This window comes from Dasypus novemcinctus, chromosome 4, assembly GCF_030445035.2.
Source record: "Dasypus novemcinctus isolate mDasNov1 chromosome 4, mDasNov1.1.hap2, whole genome shotgun sequence".
Classification (NCBI taxonomy): Eukaryota; Metazoa; Chordata; class Mammalia; order Cingulata; family Dasypodidae; genus Dasypus; species Dasypus novemcinctus.
The window spans coordinates 166,146,298-166,168,686 of record NC_080676.1 but is presented as its reverse complement, the minus strand read 5'-3'; the positions used below and the strand labels follow the sequence as shown (position 1 = coordinate 166,168,686).

The window sequence follows — 22,389 nt, the reverse complement described above, 5'->3', positions numbered from 1 at the left end:
AAACTAGAAAAAGAACAGCAAACCAATCCCAAAGCAAGCAGAAGGGAAGAAATAATAAAGATTAGAGCAGAAATAAATGAAATTGAGAACAAAAAGCAATAGAGAAAATCAACAAAACCAAAAGCTGGTCCTTTGAGAAGGTCAATAGAACAGACACAACCCTAGCTAGACTAACAAAGAAAAAAAAAGAAGATGCAAATAAATACAATCAGAATGAAAGGGGGGAAGTTACAGCTGACCCCACAGAAATAAAAAGAATCACAAGCAGATATTATGAGAAACTGTATGCCAACAAACTAGACAGCTGGATGAAATGGACAAATTCCTAGAAAGGTACAACCAACCTACACTGATGCTACAAGAAATATAAGAACTTAACAAACCAGTCACATTTAAAGAGATTGAATCTGTCATCAAAAATCTCCCAGCATACTGGGCTCCTGGCCGGGGGGTCACTGTTGTGGGCCCTGGGAGAGCAGCGGCAATCCTCCAGGTGCAACGGCAAGAACCAGGAAGGAAGGAGGGCCCAACAGTGGGCTCGTGATACTAATGGTTACACTTTTGAGCCTATACACCTGCAATAAGAACAAGGCCTAGAGTAGCATTGTGCCTGGGGGTTTCCTCCTGACAGCCTGCATGTTACTCAAATGTGGCCACTCTCACAGCCAAACTCAGCGTGTAGATGCGATGCATTCCCCCCAGCGTGGGACATGACACCCGGGGATGAGCCTCCCTGGCACCGAGGGATCACTACCACATACCAGCTGAAGAAGCAACTAGAAAATGACCTTGAATTAAAGATTCAATGCGGAACAGCAGAATATACCTGTCTACATATAAAAACATGACTTCGGGAAGCTGTTTGACCTAATGTAAGGGGGAAATGGAAAGGAGAAATGAGATTATAAGGCTGTGAGTCTCTAAAAAAGAGTCTGGAGGTTGTCAGAAGGAATACCCCTATGTACAACTGAACAGAGTCTAAGAGACAGATAAGGTAGATACAACCCCAGGTATTGGTTCTTTTGGGGGATAAAGAGACCCACGGGTTCTATGGTCATGGCAGAAGGGGTTCACTGCCATGACAGATAGCCCTTCTTTGGACCTGGTGTTTCTGCGTGATGGAATTGGACTCAGAGGGGCTCTCTTTTCACAAGACTTGCATGCTACTTTATTGGAATTGTAGTCAGTGCTGGGTTTAAGATATATGTAGGGGATTTGAATCTCTGGACTGATAATATGACACCCAGGCCCAGAGCCTCAACAGACTTCAGCTCCTACACTTTGATTTATTGGACTTACTCCACTCAGCTAACATGGAGTTGAAGAAGGTCAACCACCACAACATGGAGCCTAGAGTGTCTACAACTGGAAGCGGGAGGAGTGCATCCAGTACCCATATGGAATCTAAGCCCTCACTTGACATAGATGTGCAATGGACACAACCAATCCAATGTCCACAGAGAAAATGTGGAATGGGTGTGGGAACGGTAGCCATGGTGGCTGCTGGGTGTAGGGAACGGGAGGAAGAGATGAGATGTGGAGGCGTTTTCGGGACGTGGAGTTGTCCTGGATAGTGCTTCACGGACAATTACGGGACATTATAGATCCCCCCAGGGCCCACTGGATGGAACATGAGAGAGTCTGGGCTATGATGTGGACCATTGACTATGGGGTGCAGTGATGCTCAGAGATGAACTTACCAGGTGCAATGGATGTGTCATGATGATGGGAGAGAGTGTTGCTGTGGGGGGAGTGGGGGGCGGGGGCGGTGGGGTTGAATGGGACCTCATATTTTTCATAATGTAATTTAAAAAAATAAATAAATAATTAAAAAAAAAAAAAAATCTCCCAGCAAAGAAAATTTCAGGACCAGATGGCTTTGCAGGTGAATTCTACCAAGCATTTCAAAAAGAATTCACACAATCCTGTTCAAACTCTTCCAAAAAATTGAAGAGGAGGGAAAACTACCAAATACATTTTATGAAGTCAACATTACCTGAATACCAAAGCCAGATAAGGATACAAGAAAAGAAAATTACAGACCAATCTCTCTAATGAACATAGATGCAAAAATTCTCAACAAAATACTTGCAGATTGAATCCAACAGCATATCAAAAGACTTATACATCATGACCAAGTGGGATTTATTCCTGATATGCTAGGCTGGTTCAACATTAGAAAATCAATCAATGTAATACACATTAATAAATGGAAGGGAAAAAAATACATGCTCATCTCAATCCATGCAGAAAAGGCATCCAACAAAATCCAGCATCCTTTTTTGATAAAAACACTTCAAAAGATAGGAATAGAAAAAAAATTCTTCAATATGATCAAAGGCATAAATGAAAATCCCACAGCCAACATCACACTCAATGGGGAGAGACTGAAAGCTTTCCCTCTAAGATCAGGAGCAAGACAAGGATGCCACTGTCACCACTGTTATTCAACATTGTCCTAGAAGTTCTAGCTAGGGCAGTTAGACAAGAAAAAAAAATTAAAGGCATCCAAATGGGAAAAGAGGAAGTAAAACTCTCACTGTGTGTGGATGACATGATCCTGTAGTTAGAAAATCCTGAAGTATCCATGACAAAGCAACTTGAGCTAATGAGTTCAGAAGTGGCAGGATACAAGATTAATATGCAAAAAAATGTAATGTTTTTGTACACTAGTACTGAACAACCTATGGAGGAAATCAGGGGGGAAATTCCATTTTCAATAGCAACAAAAAGACCCAAATACCTAGGAATTAATTTAACTAGAGAAGTACAAGAACTATATGCAGAAAACTACAAAACAATGCTAAAACAAATTTTAAAAGACCTAAACAAATGACATTCCATGTCATGGATTGGAAGAATAAATATCATGAAGATGTCAGTCTTCCCCAAACTGATTTATAGGTTCAATGCAATACCAATCAATATCCCAACAGCTTACTTTACAGAATTAGAAAAGGCAATTACCAAATTCATTTGGAAGGGAAAGTGCACCCAAATAACCAAAAGCATTCTGAAAAAGAAGAGCAACATGGGAAGAATTTCACTGTCTAATCTTGAAACACACTACAAAGCTACAGTAGTCAAAACAGCATGGTACTGGCCTAAAGGTAGACACATCAATCAGTGGAATAGAACTGAGAATTCAGAAGTAAACCCTCACCTACACAATCAACTTATTTTTTACAAATCTACCAAGTTAATGTTAATGGGGCAAAACAAGTTTCTTCAAATGGTGCTGGGAGAACTGGATCTCTATAGCCAAAAGAATGAAAGAGGACCCTATCTCACTCCCTATACAAGAATCAACTCAAAATGGACCAACGACCTAAATATAAAAGCCAGGACCATAAAACTACTAGAAGAAAATGTAGGGAAACATCTTCAAGACCTTGTAGTAGGTGGTGGTTTCTTGGACCTTGTACCCAAAGCTCATGCAACAAAAGAAAAAATAAATAGCTGGAACCTCTTCAAAATTAAACCCTTTTGCACCTCACAGGACTTTGTCAAAGGGTGAAAAGGCAGCTGACTCAATGGGAGAAAATATTTGGAAATCACACATCTGATAAAGGCTTAATATCCAGGATATATAAAGAGATGTTACAACTCAACAATAAAAAGACAAACGACCCAATTAAAAAATGGGCAAAAGACTTGAATAGACATTTGTCCAAAGAAGAAATGCAAATGGCAAAAAAGCACATGAAGAAATGCTCAACATCACTACTGATTAGGGAAACGAAAATCAAAACTGCAACAAGGTATCATTTCACACCTTTCAGAATGGCGACTATTAAAAAGACAGAGAACTACAAGTATTGGAGAGGATGTGGAGAGAGGAACACTTATCCATTGTTGGTGGGAATGCAGAATGGTACAGCCACTGTGGAGGACTGTTTGGAAGTTCCTAAAGAAGTTGAGTGTAGACTTGCCACGTGACCCTGCAATTCCACTACTGGGTACATACCCAGAAGAACTGAGAGCAGTGACACGAACAGACATCTGCACATCAATGTTCATATGGCAATATTCACAATTGCCAAAAGTTGGAAACAATCCAGGTGTCCATCAACAGATGAATGCATAAACAAACTGTGGTGTATTCACACAATGGAATATGATGCAGCTCTAAGAAGAAATGAAGTTGCGAAGCATATGACATGGATGAGCCTGGAGGACATTACGTTGAGTGAAGCAAGCCAGGCACAAAAGGACAAATACTGTATGATTGTGTTACTATGAACCAAATATACTGTATAACATATTATACGATTTAAAAAAATTATATGTATCAGTACATTTAATTGAGAAATGTATGTTTTTATTCAACTGTGTTTTCTTTTGAGTTTTTAATTATTTATATTTTCAATTATTACATGTAGAAAATAAAGTTAAAAAAATAAAAAAAAAGACACTAGCAAGTGTAGGTTAGAATGTGAAAAATCAGGAAGTGGCTGTGGCTCAACTGATAGAGCATCCGCCTGCCATATGGAGGGTCCAGGGTTCAATACCCAGGGCCTCCTGACCCATGGGGTGAGCTGACCCATGTGCAGTGCTGCCACGAGCAAGGAGTGCCGTGCCACGTAGGAGTGTCCCCCATGTAGGGGAGCCCCACGTGCAAGGAGTGTGCCCTACGAGGAGAGCCGCCCTGCGTGGAGAAAAGCACAGCCTGCCCAGGAGTGGTGCTGCACATGGAGAGCTGACGCAGCAAGATGACGCAACAAAAAGAGACACAGACTCCTGGTGCTGCTGACAAGAATGGAAGTGGACACAGAAGAACACACAGCGGATGGACAGAGAGAGCAGACAATGGGGCGGCGGGGGGGAGGAGGGAGGGGAGAGAAATAAATAAAAATAAAATAAAAATAAATGAAAAATTTTAAAAAGAATGTGAAAAGCAGGAATCGTCCCATGTTGTTGATGGGGATGTAAAATGGCACCACTGCTGTTGGCATCTACTCAAAAAGTTAAACATAGAGTTACCATATGACCCAGGAAATCTACACCTAGATGTCCAGATAAAACGCTTTAAATAAGCATTATATGTCCAGACAAACCTTTTAAATAAACGTTCATAGCAGCCTTAGTCATAGCAGCCAAAGAGTGGAAACAGCCCAGTGCTCATCAGCTGATGCGCCCACAAACGGCGCGTTCCCTGGCGCCGAGCGACGCGGTCCTCTCCACGCGACCCGAACGCTCAGTAGAAGGAGGCAGCCCGAGCCCACGCGCCACCTCATCCCGTTCACGCGAAGCACCAGAAGAGACCCCTCTACAGACAGGAGGTGGGTCGGCGACTGCAGGGGCGGAGGGGCGGGGAGTGGGGAGTGTCTCCAGTGGTAAGTGGTGCATTTTGGGGTCGACGAAAATGGTCTAAAACAGGTTCTGTGACTAACTAACGCCCACCGATGTGCGCTTTATCTGGGTGAACGCGAAGGGATGAGAGTTGTCTCAGCGCAGCTGTTGACAGCAAAACCCACCACGTAGAGAGAGTCTGGGCTATGATGTGGACCATTGACTATGGGGTGCAGTGATGCTCAGAGATGAACTTACCAGGTGCAATGGATGTATCACGATGATGGGAGAGAGTGTTGCTGTGGGGGGAGTGGGGGGCGGGGGCGGTGGGGTTGAATGGGACCTCATATATTTTTTTAAATGTAATTAAAAATAATAATAATAAATAAATATTAAAAAAAAAAAAACCCACCACGTGGACTTGTCCCCGGCCCCTGGAGGAGAACACGGGGGCAGGCCGGGGAGGGGCCGCCTGCAGGCGCCCGGGGCCCGCCACGCCGCTCAGCCACCGCGCAGGGGCAGCCCAGGGCAGCGTCCACCCTCCCCTGCCGCCGCCCGCTCCGCCCTTCCCCGCCTCGCCCGCCCGCCCGGCGCGCCGCCCCGGGCTCCCACCGTCGATGTAGGCCGGCAGCTGCCCGAAGAGCGTGAGGTAGGCGTGGTAGACGACGCCGCGGAAGATCCAGTCGACGCGGCTCTCATTGTGGATGAGGATGGCCTGCGTGGCCACGCCGAAGGACACGACCCACACGACGAGCAGGAAGATGAAGAAGAAGACGTCCTTCATCTGCAGGGACAGGCGCACACGCTGGCCCCACGCCGCCCGCGGCGCCCGGCAGGCCGGGGGCCGCGGGGAGGCGCGCCCGGGGGGCGCAGGGGGCGGACGGCGCCGCGGCCTCGAGGGGGCGGGCCAGGGGCACTGCGGCCGAGATGGGGAGGGCCCCGCAGAGAGTCGGAGAGCAGAATCCGGGAAGGCTTCCTGGAAGAGGCGGCGTGCCGGCCGAGAGAGGGCCAGGGGTGAGGGCAGGGGCGTGGGGACCTCAGGTGCACGGGAAGGCCGCCTCGCTCACAGGCGGCCTGAGCGCTCGCCCCGGGCGGGACGGAGGCTCTCACCATCCGCTTCACCATGATGATCTTGGGCCCCAGTGTCTTGCTGACAGTGAAGATGTGCATCAGCCGGAGGCAGAACAGGATGAAGTCCAGAGACAGGATGACGCGCCCGGGATACAGCGTCGCTGGCAGGAGCCTGGCAGCCGGGGCGGGAGCAGACACGCCGGTCAGCTCCGCTCACCCAGGCAGCGGCTCCGGGGCCGGCCGCTGGGTTCCCCTGCCCTGCCCTGGGCTGGCCCCAAAGGCCAAGGGCTCCGGGGGGCCCTGAACCCCAGGGTGTGCAGGCCTGGGCGTGAGGTCCAGGGCAGCCCAGCTCCCAACACCCCCATCCTCCCAGAACCCCCGGGGAGCTCCTCCGAGGGGTGCAGAAGCCCGTCCCGGCAGGGCGGCCTCCTGGGAGCCCCGGCGGGCACCCCCTGCTCGCGTGCACACCCGGGGAAGGCCCTGGCGCTGCAGGTACGTGCGGCCTTCACGGGCAGCCAACGCTGGGGTCCCACCGCGCACAGGTGCCCTCGCAGCGTTTCCTGCCTGGCTCCACCCCCCGCCCCAAGGGCGGCCGGGGCGACGCGGTCGGGGCGCCCGGGGACAGGCAGCAGCCTGGGGCGCGAGGCCGCGGGCCCCTCACCTGCAGGTCAGGCCTGCGATGAAGAGCAGGATGGCGCAGACGTCCAGCCTGTTCCAGAAGTCGCTGATGTAGAAGGAGGCGGCCTTCAGAAGGCTGCAGCCGGGGTTGTAGAAGAGCTGCGGGGAGATGGGCGCCGTGCTGGACGGTGCTGCGGCCGCTGCCGTCGGGCCAGCGCGCCCGGGGAGCCCGCGCGGGAGGGGCGCGGGTCAGTGCGCCCAGGCCGAGGCCCTGCTGCCCCGGGGGAGACCCCGGCCCCCGACCCGGCGGCCGGCTGGAGTGGGAGGGGCCGATGGGGAGAAGCGTCTGGGGCTCAGGGGCGCAGGCAGGGGCTTCCCGACTGAAGGGGGGCCGGCGGTGAGAGGAGAGCCTGCGCGCTCCCCGGCCCCAGCCCAGCCCCCCGCCCGGCCCCCGCAGGCCCTGGGACCCGCTTTCAGCTCTGGGGAGCCCCAGCCAGGGCCGGCCCCCTCCCCACCCAGCAGGGTTGGGCCAGCTGCGTTCATGATCATTGGCTGCTACCAGGAAATGGCGGGCGGGGGACGCACAGGGACACCCCACCCCAGGGCTCAGGTCCTGTAAGCGTGAGAGGGGGCGGGGCGCGCTCTTCAGGGCAGAGGGGCGCAGGCCACCACCCTGCCCGGGGTCGTGCCACCCCAGCGGCTGTGTAAGGCTCAGTGGGGAGGGGCCCTGGCCAGGGGTCCTCTGCGAGCCAGTGACCGAGCCAGCTGCCCACCAGGCCAGACTCCTCCACAGCCCCGACAGGCTGGGCGGGGGGGCGGTGCTGGCCAAAGACGGGGGAGGGGTACCCAGGCCCTGGGGGAGGAAGCCGGGAGGGGGTGGGGCGGGCACGGGGGCGGGCACGGGGGGGGGGGCAGGCATGGGGCGGGGATAGGCACGGGGGGGGGGGGGCAGGGGAGGGGAGGGGGCGGGCACGGGGCGGGGCCCACCTGCCGCAGCTCCTCGCACACCAGCGAGAAGAGCCAGACGTAGATGACGAGCTCGCAGTAGGAGGGCGAGGGCTGGAAGTCCACGATGAGCACGTAGGCGAAGAGCAGCAGGAAGGCGAAGTAGGCGGCCACGTTCACGGAGAACACCACCACCGGCGCGCTGAAGAAGGCGCACGGGCGCGCCGCGCAGCCCACCTGCCGCTGCTGCTCCCTGCGGGACCTGGGGCAGGTGGTGAGGGGCTGGGACCCCCGACGCCCCACAGGACGGGGAGGGGACCCGACGCCCCACAGGTCAGAGAGGGGGACCCCGACATCCCACAGGATGGGGAGGGGACCCCGACACCCCACAGGATGGGGAGAGGCAAAGGGGACCCCAACACCCCAGAGGACGGGGAGGGGACCCGACACCCCACAGGATGGGGAGAGGCAAAGGGGACCCCAACACCCCACAGGACGGGGAGGGGACCCGACACCCCACAGGATGGGGAGAGGCAAAGGGGACCCCAACACCCCACAGGACGGGGAGGGGACCCAACACCCCACAGGTCAGAGAGGGGGACCCCAACGCCCCACAGGACGGGGAGGGGACCCGACGCCCCACAGGTCAGAGAGGGGGACCCCGACACCCCACAGGATGGGGAGGGGACCCCGACACCCCACAGGATGGGGAGAGGCAAAGAGGACCCCAACACCCCACAGGACGGGGAGGGAACCCAACACCCCACAGGTCAGAGAGGGGGTCCCCAACGCCCCACAGGACGGGGAGGGGACCCGACACCCCACAGGACGGGGAGAGGCAAAGGGGACCCCGACACCCCACAGGACGGGGAGGGGACCCGACACCCCACAGGTCAGAGAGGGGGACCCTGACACCCCACAGGGTGGGGAGAGGCAAAGGGGACCCTGACACCCCACAGGATGGCGAGAGGCATAGGGGATCCCCACAGCCCACAGGACGGAGAGGGGGACCTGACATCTTATAGCACAAAGAGGGACTCCGATACCCCACAGGATGAGAGAGATAAGGGGACCCCGACACTTCACAAGACAGAGGAGGACCCCAATACTTCACAGGATGGCGAGGGGTAAGGGGACCCTGACACCTTACAGGTAGAGAGCAGCAAGAGGACCCCAGCACCCCATAGCACAGCAAGGGGTCCCAGCACCCCATAGGACTGCAAGGAGCAAAGGGAATCCCGACACCCCAAGTCGTGTCCAATCTTGGCTACCCCAGGACCTCTCACGGGGGGTGATGCGGGCACAGCAAGGATGAGGGAGAGCCCGTGGGGGTGGGATGGCGGTGAGGGTCCTGGGATGCTCGGCTCCGGCGGGGGGAGGTGGGCCGGGACCCCACAGGCCCTCAGCCCCCATGCCACCCCCTGGGCTTCTCAGAAAGTGCCACCCGGGGGGGGCAGCCCCTGCTGGGCCTTGCACTTGTGGCTCGGGCTGGCCGCAGGACGGGGACCCCTGTCCCCGAGGTTCCGGGAAGCCCGGGGCGCTGGGAAAGGTGTCAGGGGTGGTGCTGACGGCGGGCGCTGCGCCTGGGGGGGAGGGAGTGGCCTGGCACTGCCCGGGTGGCCCGGGGTGCACTCGCACCCCACTCCAGGAGGGTCGGCCATGCCAGGGCACAGCGGAGCACGGCGGGGAGCGGGCGGCGCGGGCCGCCTGTCCCCAGGGAGCTGAGGCCGGCGGTGGGACCCTGCGGAGCCCAGGGCCCGGCCCCTGCCGTCCGGCGCCTGCGCCTTTTCCGGAACATGCTGGCTGCTCACCTGCTGCGAAGCTCGCACCCCTCTGGAAGGGGCGCCGACCCCCACGATGCCGCCTGGGCGGCGCCCACCACATAGCACGGCCTGTCCTAGGGCTCCCTCCCGTGGGGTGCCCGCGCCCCTACCCTCTGTCGGCTGGGGGTGGGGGGTGCGCAGCCAGTGGAGACCCAAGAGGAACACGGGGTGCCGGGCAGCCAGAAGGAGGCTGGGGCAGGGGTGGCCACAACAGAGCTGCCACGTGGCAGAGGCTGGGACTCAGTTTCCCCATCAGCTCTGGAGCTGGGGGCTAGCGGCTCTCCACTGGCGGGGAGCGGGGGAGGCCAGGCAGGCAGGTGGCGTTTGTGCAGGATGGAGCGGGGACTCTTGCCTTCAAGGATGAAGTAGAAGGGGTGCCACCCCTGAAACAGCAAGCAGGGTGCTCGAGGCTGGGGGTGCCTCCGGCTCTGGGGCACTCAGGGCATGGGGTGCCAGGACACAGGTAGGCGGGGGCACGGGAGAGCTCGAGGGGCACTCAGGAGAAGCCGGGCCCCGGCGAATGGGGGTGAGGTGCCTGGAGATACAGGGACCCCGGGGGCGGTGTCGGAAACCTCACCCACTCGTGTGGCTGGACCCGTCGTAAGCGCCGTTTTGAGGAGGCCGCTGCAGTGCGGCTGCCCAGGGCGGCAGCTCGGGCTCTCGCCTTGTTAGGAGATAAACGACGTGAACAGTCAGGCGGAGCAAGAGAGCCGGGAAGCAGGAAACGGGGCGTCGAGGGACCTGGGGCGAGGGGAGGGGCGAGGAGGACCGCCGGGGGCCTCCCCACGTGACGACCGGGGACCAAGGACGCCGCGGCCAGCCCCGGGGGTCAGTGGGGGAGGAAGGGTCAGCCTGGCGGGGACGTGCTCTTAGCCCCGAACGGGGGGCAGGTCAGTCCCTGCTCAGCCCGGCTCGTCTGCCTGAGCAGGCAGGAAAGCAGAACAGGGGACGCTCAGGGCACAGGGGGCCCCGGGCCCACCCCAGCCCCGCCCCCAGGTGGCTCTAGGTGTGCCCCAGCCCCGCCCCCAGGTGTGCCCCACCCGGGGTGCCCCCAAGCGTGCCCCAGCCCCCCATGTTCTCCACCAGCCCCGCCCCCAGGCACCCCCAGGTGTGCCCCAGCCCTGCCCCAGGTGCCCCCCAGGTGTGCCCCAGGTGCCCCCCAGCCCCGCCCCCAGGCACCCCCAGGTGTGCCCCAGCCCTGCCCCAGGTGCACCCAGCCCTGCCCCCAGGCGCCCCCAGGTGTGCCCCACCCCGGGTGCCCCCAAGCGTGCCCCAGCCCCCCATGTTCTCCACCAGCCCCGCCCCCAGGCGCCCCCAGGTATGCCCCACCCCAGGTGCCTCCAAGTGTGCCCCAGCCCCCCCAGGTTCTCCCCCAGCCCTGCCCCAGGTGCCCCCCAGGTGTGCCCCAGCCCTGCCCCAGGTGCACCCAGCCCTGCCCCCAGGCGCCCCCAGGTGTGTCCCACCCCAGGTGCCCCCCAGCCCCGCCCCCAGGCACCCCCAGGTGTGCCCCAGGTGCCCCCCAGCCCTGCCCCCAGGCGCCCCCAGGTGTGTCCCACCCCAGGTGCCTCCAAGTGTGCCCCAGCCCCCCCAGGTTCTCCCCCAGCCCTGTCCCCAGGCGCCCCCCAGCCCTGCCCCCAGGCGCACCCCAGGTGCACCCAGTCCTGCCCCCAGGCACCCCTAGGTGAGCCCAGCCCCGCCCCAGGCGCCCCAGCCCTGCCCCCAAGCACACCTGAAGGAGACCACGCCGGTGAAGAGCAGCGGGAAGGCGGCCATGCACAGCAGCACGCGCCACCAGCTGTTGTCCACATTCAGCCGGCCCCACCACACCTTGGTCAGGTAGGCCTGCGGGCAGGCAGCGGCTCAGGGCAGGGCCAGCCACGCCCGGGGGGGCTGCACGCCCACCTGGTCACCGCCCTGCGCCCACCACCATGCTATCTGAGCCCTCGGCCACACGGAGGCGCGACAGGCCAGGGGCCCCAGCGTCCGGCAGCCGAGGGGACGGGCCGGGGGAGGAGGGGTCAAGCACGGGGCCGCGCGGCAAGCGGTGGAGGGGCCGCGAGCGGTGGAGGGGCCGCGGTCTCCCGCCGGGACCGTGACTCGCCGCTCGGCGGGGCCTGCAGCGAAGCGCTCCCGGAGCCGCCTCCAAGCCCTGAGGGGTGGGGACCCCCGCCCCCGCGCCTCCAGGACCAGGCCTGGGACCCCGCGGCGCTCTGTGCCCGGGCGACGGCGCGCGGTCGTGCTCCGGGACACCCGGTCGGGCCCTGTGCATGCCAGGCCCCACCTGGAGAGCAGAGACCCCCGGGCGCCTGCGCTCAGCCCTGGGGTGGGGGCGTCCCATGCCTGGAGGGGGTGAGAGCCCACACCCCGCCCAGCCTGCCCCCCCTCGGCCTGGCTTTGGCTTCCTGTCTGCAGGGGCGGGGGGGTGGGGGGAAGTTCCAGGCCTGCATCGCTGACGCCTGAAACCCGCGTGGACGGGAGGCCACGCCCGGGCCCACCGGGTCACCTGGACGCCTCCGTGGGACGTGAACTTCATGTTTTTGGCCTCCAGGGCCAGCTGCAGGCAGGTGGCCTGGCCCCAGGCCTTGGACACGTGAATGAGCAGCTGCTGCGCCAATGCTTCACACTTCCGGTAGCACTCGGTGAAGACCCCTGGGTGGGCAGGAAGTCCGGGGGGTGGCATCGCCGGGCTTGGCCGGGGGCCACGGCGCCGCCTGGGCATGGGAGGGACAGCGGGGCCCGCACGCCGCGCCCTGCCCCCGACGCTCACCGATGGCCCTGAGCTCGAACGCGTCGGCCAGCGCCAGCATCTCCTCCAACTTGTCCGTGTCCCCCTCCTCCTTGGCCAGCTCCTTGAGGATCTTGCTGCAGGCCAGGGCCGCTGCCACGCAGTCCTGGCTCTGGGGGTGCGGGGACCATGGTGAGGACTGGGGAGGGGGGCCTGGCCCGGGACCTCAGGGCAGGACGCCTCACTGGGCAGTTACGTCTGCGGGAAGCTCCGGGTCGGCGTGCCCCGGTGCCCTGGTGGCGTGGTATCCCGCCCTGGCCGGCGGGTGCTCCTCGGAGCGGGCTGCCCCCAGCACCTGGCATGGCCCTGCGGGCACCCCAGAGCTCCCTGGGCATCTTGTCCACCCCACGCAGGGGGTGAGAGAGCAATCCCAAGGGGACAAACGGGGACCAGGTCGCGCAAGTCTCTGCCTGGGTGCAGGACACCCGCCTCGATGGCACTGCTGGTCCTGGCCAGTCCAGGCACCACACGGGGCCAAGAAAACCTCCAGGAAGGCCCCCAAGGCAGGCCGAGCGGCATGGAGCTCAGCACCCGCCGCTCCGCTGCCCCGGAGAGGCGCCCACCACGCGGGACTACCAAGGAAGACAGAAGCTGCCCTCCCCGCCGCGAGGGACTCTGGGGCTTCACAGCCCCTGAAAGAGACTTGGAAACACAGACACCGAAAAAGAGGAGCTGACACCTGGAAGGGAACATGGGCGAGCTCTGCTCTCCCTCTGGGAGGAGGAAGCGCTTTAACCAAGGAGGACGGGGCCGGTGGCCCCGCGAGCCTCTGCCTCTCCAGACACAGGGAGCCGCGTGCGACGTGGGTTCACCAGCCGCCTCCCTGGCCACTCCCGGGTTGGTGCCCCCTGGAGCGCAGCGGAAGGAAGGGGTCCCTCGGGCGGGGGCGTGGCTGCCCACAGAGTTCACAGACGGGGTCAGCCCGCCCCGCGTGTGGGCACGGCCGCTGGGGCTCGCCCGGCTATCTTCCTTCAAGTCCTTTTCCTGCTCAGCCCTAAGAAGGTCTTTGTGTCCCCCCCCCTTGGCTCCTGATCCCTCCCTGGCATTGCGGGCACCCACAGCCGCCTCAGGCCATCCGCCGCCCTGGGTCAGCAGAGAGGCTGGCCTGCCCACCTGGGCCCAGACGATCTCGGCCACCTCCCGGCGGTTCTGGACGACGGCCCAGATGAGCAGGTCCCGCACTGGGTACCGGTCGGCATCCTTCTTGCCGAGGAGCTGTGCACTCTCCTCCTGCATCTGGGGGCCACGCACAGTCAGGGCCCGCCCGCCCCCGCGCCCCCCGCCTGCGCACACCCGCTCTCCCTGACGGCCGGCCCCCGCCTGCGTTCACGGCACCCCCTCTCCTGTGCACACCGGCACTTTGGAAACACCCGCCCGGTGAGACGTGGGGGCGCGGCGCGCAGCTGGCATCGCCCGCCTAAGGCCCGCGCCCCCGCCCCCGGGCCACGCCAGGCCCCACAGAGCTCCCTGGCTCTGCCCTCCGCTGCATCGGAGGGTCTGCCGGGAGGTGACGCCTGGCTCCGAGGCCGTCACAGGAGCGTGGCTGGTGTCCCCCAGGGGACATGGACTCTCGGGCCCTGCAGAGCAGGCACCGAGGCAGCCCCTGCGCGGCCATCCAACCTGCAGGCGGCCGGCAAACGAACACACTGGGTGGGCGACGACTCTGGAGGCAGGGGACGCACCTGCCCTATCCCGCACGCCCACGCTTGCTTCAAGCAAGCAAAGACGGTTCCTGGAGGTGCATCTCCAGAGAAGCGAGTTTACTGCTTAAACAAGTCAAGGTGCGCCTCCCTTTTGGCCTTAACATGTGCCATCTGTGAATCTTAAATAGCCAAGTGCAACCAGGAAGGCTGCCGGGATATACAAAACCCAGGTCCAGCCCCGCCTTCCACGGGGTCAGCCGAAGCAACATGACAGCGCCCTATGGCACACTTAAAAGCCTGGCACGAGAAAAACAAAACCGAAATCCGATCTTAGAAGACAGGAAAAGCCCAAAGAGAGAAATCAGGGGGAAAGCAACTCAGCGCGTCCTCAGAGCTGCCGCCCGAGAGGCCGGCGGGCTCCCCGGGGAGCTGCAGGCTCGCAAGCGCAGCGCGTTTCCGGCATTTAAGGCACTCGAGTGGAGGAAGAGGAAGCCTGCGGAAGGTTTGTGATAAAACGAGCCCAGAACTTGACGAATGCAGCCCCCGTACCAAAGGACAACCAGGGGCTGAAACATTCTGATGCGAACCCCCCGAAAATGCCAGCCACAGAATCCAGCCTCTCACAGAGCAAACATGACACTGCAATCCCGCGGAGATTCCTACGGGAGGAAAAGTAGGACCCACGACCGTGAGGCTGACACAATGCGCCTGGTTCATAGGTCAGAGAAGAAGAGCAGTTTCATCTTCTCGACAGGCGCCTGACAAAACTCGGCAGCGACGATCGGTTTTTTTATAAAACCTTGAAGCATCACAGAGAGAGACGGCTACTTTCCTCACGTGAACGCGTGCGCAAAAGCCAGCTGTGCCCTGGCCCGGGGGACACCTGCGGGGTTCTCGCTGGCGAGGCTCGGTCTACAATTCCCGCCTCCCCACTGCTCCCCACTGCCTGCAGGTGGCGGATCCCAGGCCTGGCCCACGCAGAGAGCCGCCAGGCGCCTGGCGAGCAGGGAGGGCACAGGTGCGGGGAGATCCTGCTCCCCGCGGCCCCCGTGGCAGCGTTTGAATTCTCAGGTGAGGAGCCCACGTCTTGTCTAATAAGAATGGAAGGTAGCTTGCTAAAGTGAAAGCTCCCAGGACGCGGCAGCCCGGGGGGGGAGGGGCGCGGCGCGGGGCGTCCCCAGCACGCACGTGGACTTGGACGTGCGGCCCGGCCCGCGGGCTTTGGCTGTTGCTCTGCTCCGGCGGTGGGTAGAGCGGCTCCGTGAAGCTGCCCAGCAGCTCGCGCAGCACTTGGGCGACGAGGTGCATCTCGGGCGCGCGCTTGGGCTGCTGAGCCAGCGCCTTCCGCAGCTTGGCGTCAAACAGGCAGGAGGGCTCCAGGTTGTTGTACAGGTAGAGGAGGACGTCCTGGGTGACGAAGTCCTGCAGCTGCACGCCGTTCTCCAGGAAGAGCTTCACGAACTCGGGCTTGTTGGAGATGAGGGCGGCCGCCATCATCGGGTGCAGGTCTGCGGGCTGGGGGGCCAGCGTGGAGAGGTCAGGTGGGGACTGGGAGCCCGGGGGGCCCCCCCAGGGCCGCCGCGGGCACGGGCGGCCGGAGCAGCTCACCTTCCACTGCCGCTGGCCGCTGAAGATCTCGCTCCGGGCGATGTCCACGCGGTTCCACGTCACCGCCAGCTTCAGCTGGTGGTCCCAGCTCTCGTGGCCAAAGCGCTTGTGGATCCGAGAGGCTGTGGGCAAGAGCGGGGGCGTCGGGGGCCTTGGGTCTGCGCCCCGCAAGTCCCCCGCTGGCGTGGGGCATCGTGCGCCCCAACTCGTAACCGCTCTCGGGGAGGGGCCAGCGCCGTGGGACCCCCGTGCGCCGCAGCTAGGAGGAGCACCTTCCACCTCGGCCGGACTCCGAGAGCACGGCATTCTAAAGCAGGCCCGTCCGTGCCGCCTGGAGGGTGGGCTGCGCAGGCATGGGGAGACGCCGGCGCGGCGGGCACGCGGGGAGGCGCGCGGGTTAAAAGGCGTCCGGCGGTAAATGGCGCCTTCCACTCTACCTGAGTCAGGTTAACTTTAAAGGGGTTATTTTCCACTGTCCACACGAGAGGCCTTGGGGCAGGGGGGACAGGAGGCAGGGAATGGTGGGCCCCGGGACGAGGCGAGGTCGGGAGGCACAGAAGCCGTGGGAGAGCGTGAGGCGGAGGGGCCGAGGCACGGAGGGGCCGGGGAGGCCACTTCTGGGCTCACTCAAGGCGATCACTGAGGAAAGGGGCTTGTCCCCCAACATTGGGCAACGGGCACCCCTCTGGCCAGCGCGGCCTGCCTCCGCTTCCAATGAACGAGGAGCCCGGGGCGGCCCCTCCAGGCCAGGCTGAGCACCGGCGCCGTCCCAGTTCCGAGCCCTGCGTCCCTGCGTCCCCCGGCCCCGCGTCCCCATGTCCCCCGTCCCCCGTCCCCGGCACCCACCTTTCAGGAGGGCCTGCAGGATGGCCACGTCCATGTCCGGCTGACCATCCTGGCCTTCCCGGAAGACGGTCAGCAGCTGCCGCTGCCGGACAATGTCCTGGATCTGTAATAGAGCCACCCAGGTGAGACGGCAGAGCCGGGAGCGCTTCCTGCATCCTCGGCGGACGGAGGCGCGACGCGGCCCGGCGCCCTGGCGCCAGCCTGGCTGCTCAGCGCCACGGGGCTACTACTTGCTACCCCCGCCCCTGCCCGAAGACATCGGATGTCCACGAGGAGCAAAGAGAGCACGCTTGCGAGCGCGCCGCGGCGAGGACCAGCCCGGGGGCCGGCGATGCGCCATCGGCAGAGACCCAGCTCCTTGCCTGGAGCAGGCGCCTCTCCAGCCCTGGGGGGCAGCCCTGGGGGGCACCCTACCTACCTGCCCACCTGCTTACTGCTTACCTCCTTGTCTACCCAGCTACCCACCCACCCACTTAACTCCTTCCCTACCTCCTTATCTACCCACCTACCCCTTACCTACCCAGCTACCCACCCACCCACTTAACTCCTTCCCTACCTCCTTATCTACCAACCTACCCCTTACCTACCCACCTACCCACCCACCCACTTAACTCCTTCCCTACCTCCTTATCTACCCACCTACCCCTTACCTACCCAGCTACCCACCCACCCACTTAACTCCTTCCCTACCTCCTTATCTACCCACCTACCCCTTACCTACCCACCTACCCACCCACCCACTTAACTCCTTCCCTACCTCCTTATCTACCCACCTACCCCTTACCTACCCACCTACCCACCCACCCACTTAACTCCTTCCCTACCCACCTACCCCTTACCTACCCAGCTACCCACCCACCCACTTAACTCCTTCCCTACCTCCTTATCTACCCACCTACCCCTTACCTACCCAGCTACCCACCCCCCACTTGCCTGCCTACCTATTTGCCTACCTACCTACCTACCACCTACCTACCTACCACCCAGCTCTCCCTGCATCCCACCACCCCTTCCTTCATCTATCCATCTACCTACCCGCTCACACACGCACACGTCTACCGTGCAGCGAGCCACCTGTCCATGCGTCTACTGGTCTCATCTAGCTCCGTCTCACTGTGTCCACCCACCTGTCCCTCATCTCTGGATCTGTCATCCGTTCTCTGTCTGTAGCCGTCTCTCCAGCCACCATCTAGCCATCACCACGTCATCTTTCCCCACCGTCGACCCTCTCTCTATGATGTGGCTTGCCATCCCCCTCCATCCGTCCACCATCCAGCCATCCCGTCACCTCTCCTAGCTCTAGACATCCCTCGCTCTGTGGCAAGGGTGCCACGAATGCCTCCTGCATCTGTTCCCCTCCCCAAAGCCTGCCTGGGTCTCCCTCACACACTCCCCTAATAAGCTTCAGACCCCTCCCCAGCTCTCCAGGCCACCGCCACCTGCCCTCACCTGCCTTCCCAGCCCCCAGCCCCTGCACACCCCTTCCCTCTCCCCAGCTGGCCAGTGCTGCCCCATGCCCCCGACAGCCCACTCCCCACGCCCGGGCACCCTCACTCCCCACCTCCGTCCCTAAGGGCCCAGACGGTCCGCAGAGAAGTTTGATATGGTTCATGAATCCCAAAAATGGATCCTGGAGTATGTCTGCAGTCGGGTCTGATCCTGGGCATACCGCCCCTGTCCTCCAGCCCTGAGAGCCTCCTGCCCTGCCCTGGCACGTGGGATAAAGCGGCTGCCGCTTGCTGGGCACAGGTGAGCTCCCGTCACCCCCTGGCTGAGATGCCAGTGACCCCACGTTACACATGAGAGCCAGTGCTGGGCCAGCTCCGGCCGCCTCCTCCAGGCTGCACAGCCACGACGGCCGGGAGCCTGGGACGCGACCCCACAGCGCGCCCCGTTCATCTCCCTCACCCACGTGCAGGGGGGAGAAGGCTGGCGGGGGCCTCCACTGGACAGGAGCAAAGCCAACGAAAGCCCCCCGGGAAAGCGCGCGGGGGGTTCCCACAAAACACCGTTTTCAGGGCTTTCGTATGGACGCGGCGGGACAGATGTTTTAAAAAACAGCGGGCTAGCCTGTTCTGAGAACCGCCTGAATCATTTACAGATTAGCCGAGGAGACGCGCGGCGCCTGCCTCCCCACTTGCCAGGGGCGCCGAGAACAGGGCGGAGCGGCCCGGGCCGGCAGGAGTCGAGCAGTGCACGGACGCGCGCGAAGACGTCCTGTCCCCCGCTGGACAGAGACCATCTCGGGACAGCCATATCTGACGCGGTCACGCCGACGCTGTCACGAGGCTCCTGAGCCCCACCGGACCCCCGACCCCGGAACGGCCCCTCCCATCTCGCACGAGCCCCCACCTCCTGAGACTTGTCCTGCTCACCCAACCCGAGGGTGCCGGGACACACCCTGCTGACGCCCCGGGGGCCCCACGGGGTGTGACGTCCCTGGCGCCTTGGCTCTCACACGCAGCTCGTCCAGGCGAGGCAGCGTCTTGGCGGGAGGGCGCCGTGGCGCAGGGGGCCCGGGCTAGCCCAGCCTGGCCTGCCGCTGCTCGCCCGCCTGCGAGGCTCACGCCCGTCCCTCACGGCTGTTTACCTGCCCGTCCAGTTGTTGTGCCAGCTGTTTACCTTTCAAGGAGCTCTGGGTACTTTGCCAGCCCCGACTGCCGGGGAATCCACGGGTTGCCAGGCCGCGCTCGCGGCTCTAGGAACCCTGGGGGGTAACGGGGGGCCCCGGGGCCTGGGATCAGGGGACCCTGGCCTGGGGTTTGCCATGTGGCCAGGGACAGCGAGGCCACCAGCAGGGCCCGGCCAGGCCGGGCTGGGAGCCGACCACCGCTGGCTGCCCCCTTTCGAAGCTGGGGGTCATACCTGAGCCCCAACTTCTCAAGTGGGGACACGGCCGCTTCTGAGGCCGACTCCACGTGCACCGGCCTCCATCTGAGCCAGCCGGGGACGCCGAGCCCACCCTAAAAGGGCAGCGTTCCTGGGCGTGCTCCAGCCCCACCTGCCACGCCCCCGGGGAAGCACGTCTCGTGGCGTAACAAGCCCCCTCCATGCCTCAAAGCCCCCCGACCCCCAGAGTCAGGGGTCCCCTGGGGTGCCTGCTGAGCACGCCCAATGCGGGGGGCCAGCTGAGCCTCGGCCCGCTTTGAGGGGCACCCGCTGCCTCCACAGGAGGCGCAGGCGTGTGGCGTGTGCTGCACCCCGCGGCCCAGAGCCGGCATGGGGGCAGCAGGAGCCGAGGGGCCTGGGCCAAGGCCGCCAGCTCAGAGGGCCTGTGGCCTGGCAGCTCCTCCGCCCGCCTCCGCTGTTCCTGGCTCCTGTCCTGCTCGGGCGGCCAGGTGGCCCCTCGGCGCCCGTCTCGACACGCTGGCCCTGCCGCGCTGGCCTGCAGCTGGCCAGGCCTGAGGCTGGACGCCAGCTGCCCACCGCCCGCCGGGGGCTGGCACTGCCCGCGTCCCTCCACCCCTTCCCACCAGCAGGCGCCGCTTCCTGGAACCGCTGCCCTCTCGGGCCCTGCACCCTGGCCCCTCTGCCAGCCGAGCACACCCCCGAAGCCCCGACGATGCCGCTGTCTTTTGTAGGGGCTGCGCGGCCGCCAGGGTCGGGCCGGGGGAAGGCTCATCCCCCACGGGACAGCCGTGCACGGACCCCCGAGGTCCCCGACTCTTGCCCACCCAGCCCGCCGGGCCCCGCAGCCCCCAGCCTCCCGCCTGCACCACCCACTGCCGGCTCACCGCGGGGGTCTGCTCACCTTTTTGGTCCACTCGACAATCCTGCTCTCCGAGAAGGTCTCGAACGTTTCCCGGAAGAACATGCTGAGTTTCTTCTGGATCAGGGCGATGGTGATTTCGGAGATGGGCAGGCTGGCCACCTGCGCGATGACGTCGGCCACGCGGCCCGAGCCCTCCATGATGACGCACGGCGTGCCGTGGGTGATGGCGTTGTAGATGGTCTGCAGCGCGAGGCTGGGGTCAGCCCCCGCCCCGCGCCCCACCTCACCCTGGCGCACCCCTGCTCCACGCTAGGGTGGGTGTGGCCACACCGGCAGCCCCTGCTCAGGCGGGAGAGTTGCCCACCGCGACGGCGGGGCTCCCACGCCTGTCCCCGCCCCGGGAGATTCCCACCCACAGCCGAGCAGAAGCGCACGCCGGCCACGCGGCTGGGGGACCGTCACCACCGGGGCTCGCCCGCTCCCTAAGGTCCAGCACAAGGAGCCAGTGTCCCGCAGCTCCGTGAGCAAAGCCGCCCACGGAGAGGACCCAGCAGAGGACTTGGCATGCGTGGGGAGAGGGCGGCGAGGACCCAGCAGAGGACTTGGCATGCGTGGGGAGAGGGCGGCGAGGACCCAGCAGAGGACTTGGCATGCGTGGGGAGAGGGCGGCGAGGACCCAGCAGAGGACTTGGCATGCGTGGGGAGAGGGCGGCGAGGACCCAGCAGAGGACTTGGCATGCGTGGGGAGAGGGACTCCGGAGCTCTAGGGGTTCCCAGCCAACCAGGATGCCCCGGGGCTCAATTTTGACCCCCAGAGGTCACAAAACACAAAGCAGGGACATCTTCCGCCCGTGCCCGCCCAGCAGGTGCAGCGCCGCCGTTCCGCCCGCTGCATGGGGGCACTGGCCGGCTCGAGGCCCCGCCGGGGGAGGGCTGCAGAGGCCTGGAAACCACCACCCCAGCTGTCCCCGGGAGCGAAGGGCCACGGGCCGTCCCCTCGAGCCGGTGGCGGGTGGGTGGCTTTGGCCCTCTCCTGCCCGTCAGCCCGGGACGCGGAGAAGTGCGCTACTCACGTTGAGCGTGCCGGGGCCGCCCTCCAGCACCACGCAGACGATGGGGATCTTGATGGCCACCCCTAGGCGAGCAGGGACCCCGATTAGGGGGTGCGGGGCTCAGACCCTCCGCCCGAGGGACGCTCGGCCCATCCCCCGTGAGCTCTGCCAGGCCTTTCCCGCCACCACGGAGACGGGTCGCAAGGAACGCGTGGCTTTAGCGGCGGCCGCTCCGGGGCCTGCAGGGCACGGACTTAGTCCGCCTAAGCCAGAGCAGGAGGCGCTCGTTCGCCTTCCGCTCCTGCTAGCGTCCTTGCGGGGGGCGGAGCGAGGGCTGGGATGACGAGAGGGACACCCCGGAATCCTCCGGCTTCTCTACCGGGCAGGCACGGCGGCCCGCCAAGAGCCCGCTCCCGGCCTCTGCAACCCTTCCCGTGCTCCTCAAAATCGGGGCGTGCCTCCGGGAGCCGGGGGGCGGACGCCACGTGCAGAGCGGGCAGCAGGGCTCCCGGGCTTGCTGCGTGTCTGGGAAGTCCGCCTCGGCCCTCCACGCAGCGGGCACCCTGCAGCCGGGCGAGGGCGCAGACTTCAGGAACGGCTTCCTCGGCGGGCGCCGACGGCGACCTCGTCGTTGTCACTCCCTCACGCCCCACCCCAGGTTCCCTTGGAGCAAGCGGATGCAGACCCCAGCCCTACCCGGGGCGGGCCAGCGCGCTGTGCTTCCGCGGCCTCCAGCGGCTCTGATGCTCCCCAAACCTCGAGCCGCCGCCCTGGGCGGCCCCCACAGCCTAGAGTCAGCGCTAGAAGCACCCCCACCCCGAGATCTCAGGTCCTTTCTCACCCCTCTTCAACTCCAGCACAAGATCCTGGGTATCATCCCATCCCATCCCATCCTACCCACAAGGGAAAAGCAGCACGGCCCGAGCGCTGACTACTGCGCATTCTGATACTGAGCCTGAGCCTTGGTTTAAAGCGGTTTAGGACAGTTTTCACC

The 22,389-nt window shown here is 62.8% G+C and overlaps 1 protein-coding gene across 1 annotated transcript in view; it reads right to left on the bottom strand.

Moving 5' to 3' along the window:
• The window catches only part of TRPM2 (transient receptor potential cation channel subfamily M member 2), a 77,705-nt gene that overhangs the window by 33,352 nt on the left and 21,964 nt on the right, over positions 1-22,389 (bottom strand). The window contains exons 8-21 of the mRNA XM_058296336.2: positions 21,417-21,478; positions 20,383-20,583; positions 16,632-16,734; positions 15,786-15,907; positions 15,366-15,692; positions 13,648-13,770; positions 12,517-12,646; positions 12,253-12,398; positions 11,479-11,591; positions 10,327-10,413; positions 7,969-8,188; positions 7,025-7,140; positions 6,403-6,535; positions 5,905-6,076 (exon numbers count right to left, since the gene is read on the bottom strand). Of these exons, the coding sequence (XP_058152319.1) occupies positions 5,905-6,076; positions 6,403-6,535; positions 7,025-7,140; positions 7,969-8,188; positions 10,327-10,413; positions 11,479-11,591; positions 12,253-12,398; positions 12,517-12,646; positions 13,648-13,770; positions 15,366-15,692; positions 15,786-15,907; positions 16,632-16,734; positions 20,383-20,583; positions 21,417-21,478 (2,055 nt within the window). The remainder of the gene's footprint in view (positions 1-5,904; positions 6,077-6,402; positions 6,536-7,024; positions 7,141-7,968; positions 8,189-10,326; positions 10,414-11,478; positions 11,592-12,252; positions 12,399-12,516; positions 12,647-13,647; positions 13,771-15,365; positions 15,693-15,785; positions 15,908-16,631; positions 16,735-20,382; positions 20,584-21,416; positions 21,479-22,389) is intronic.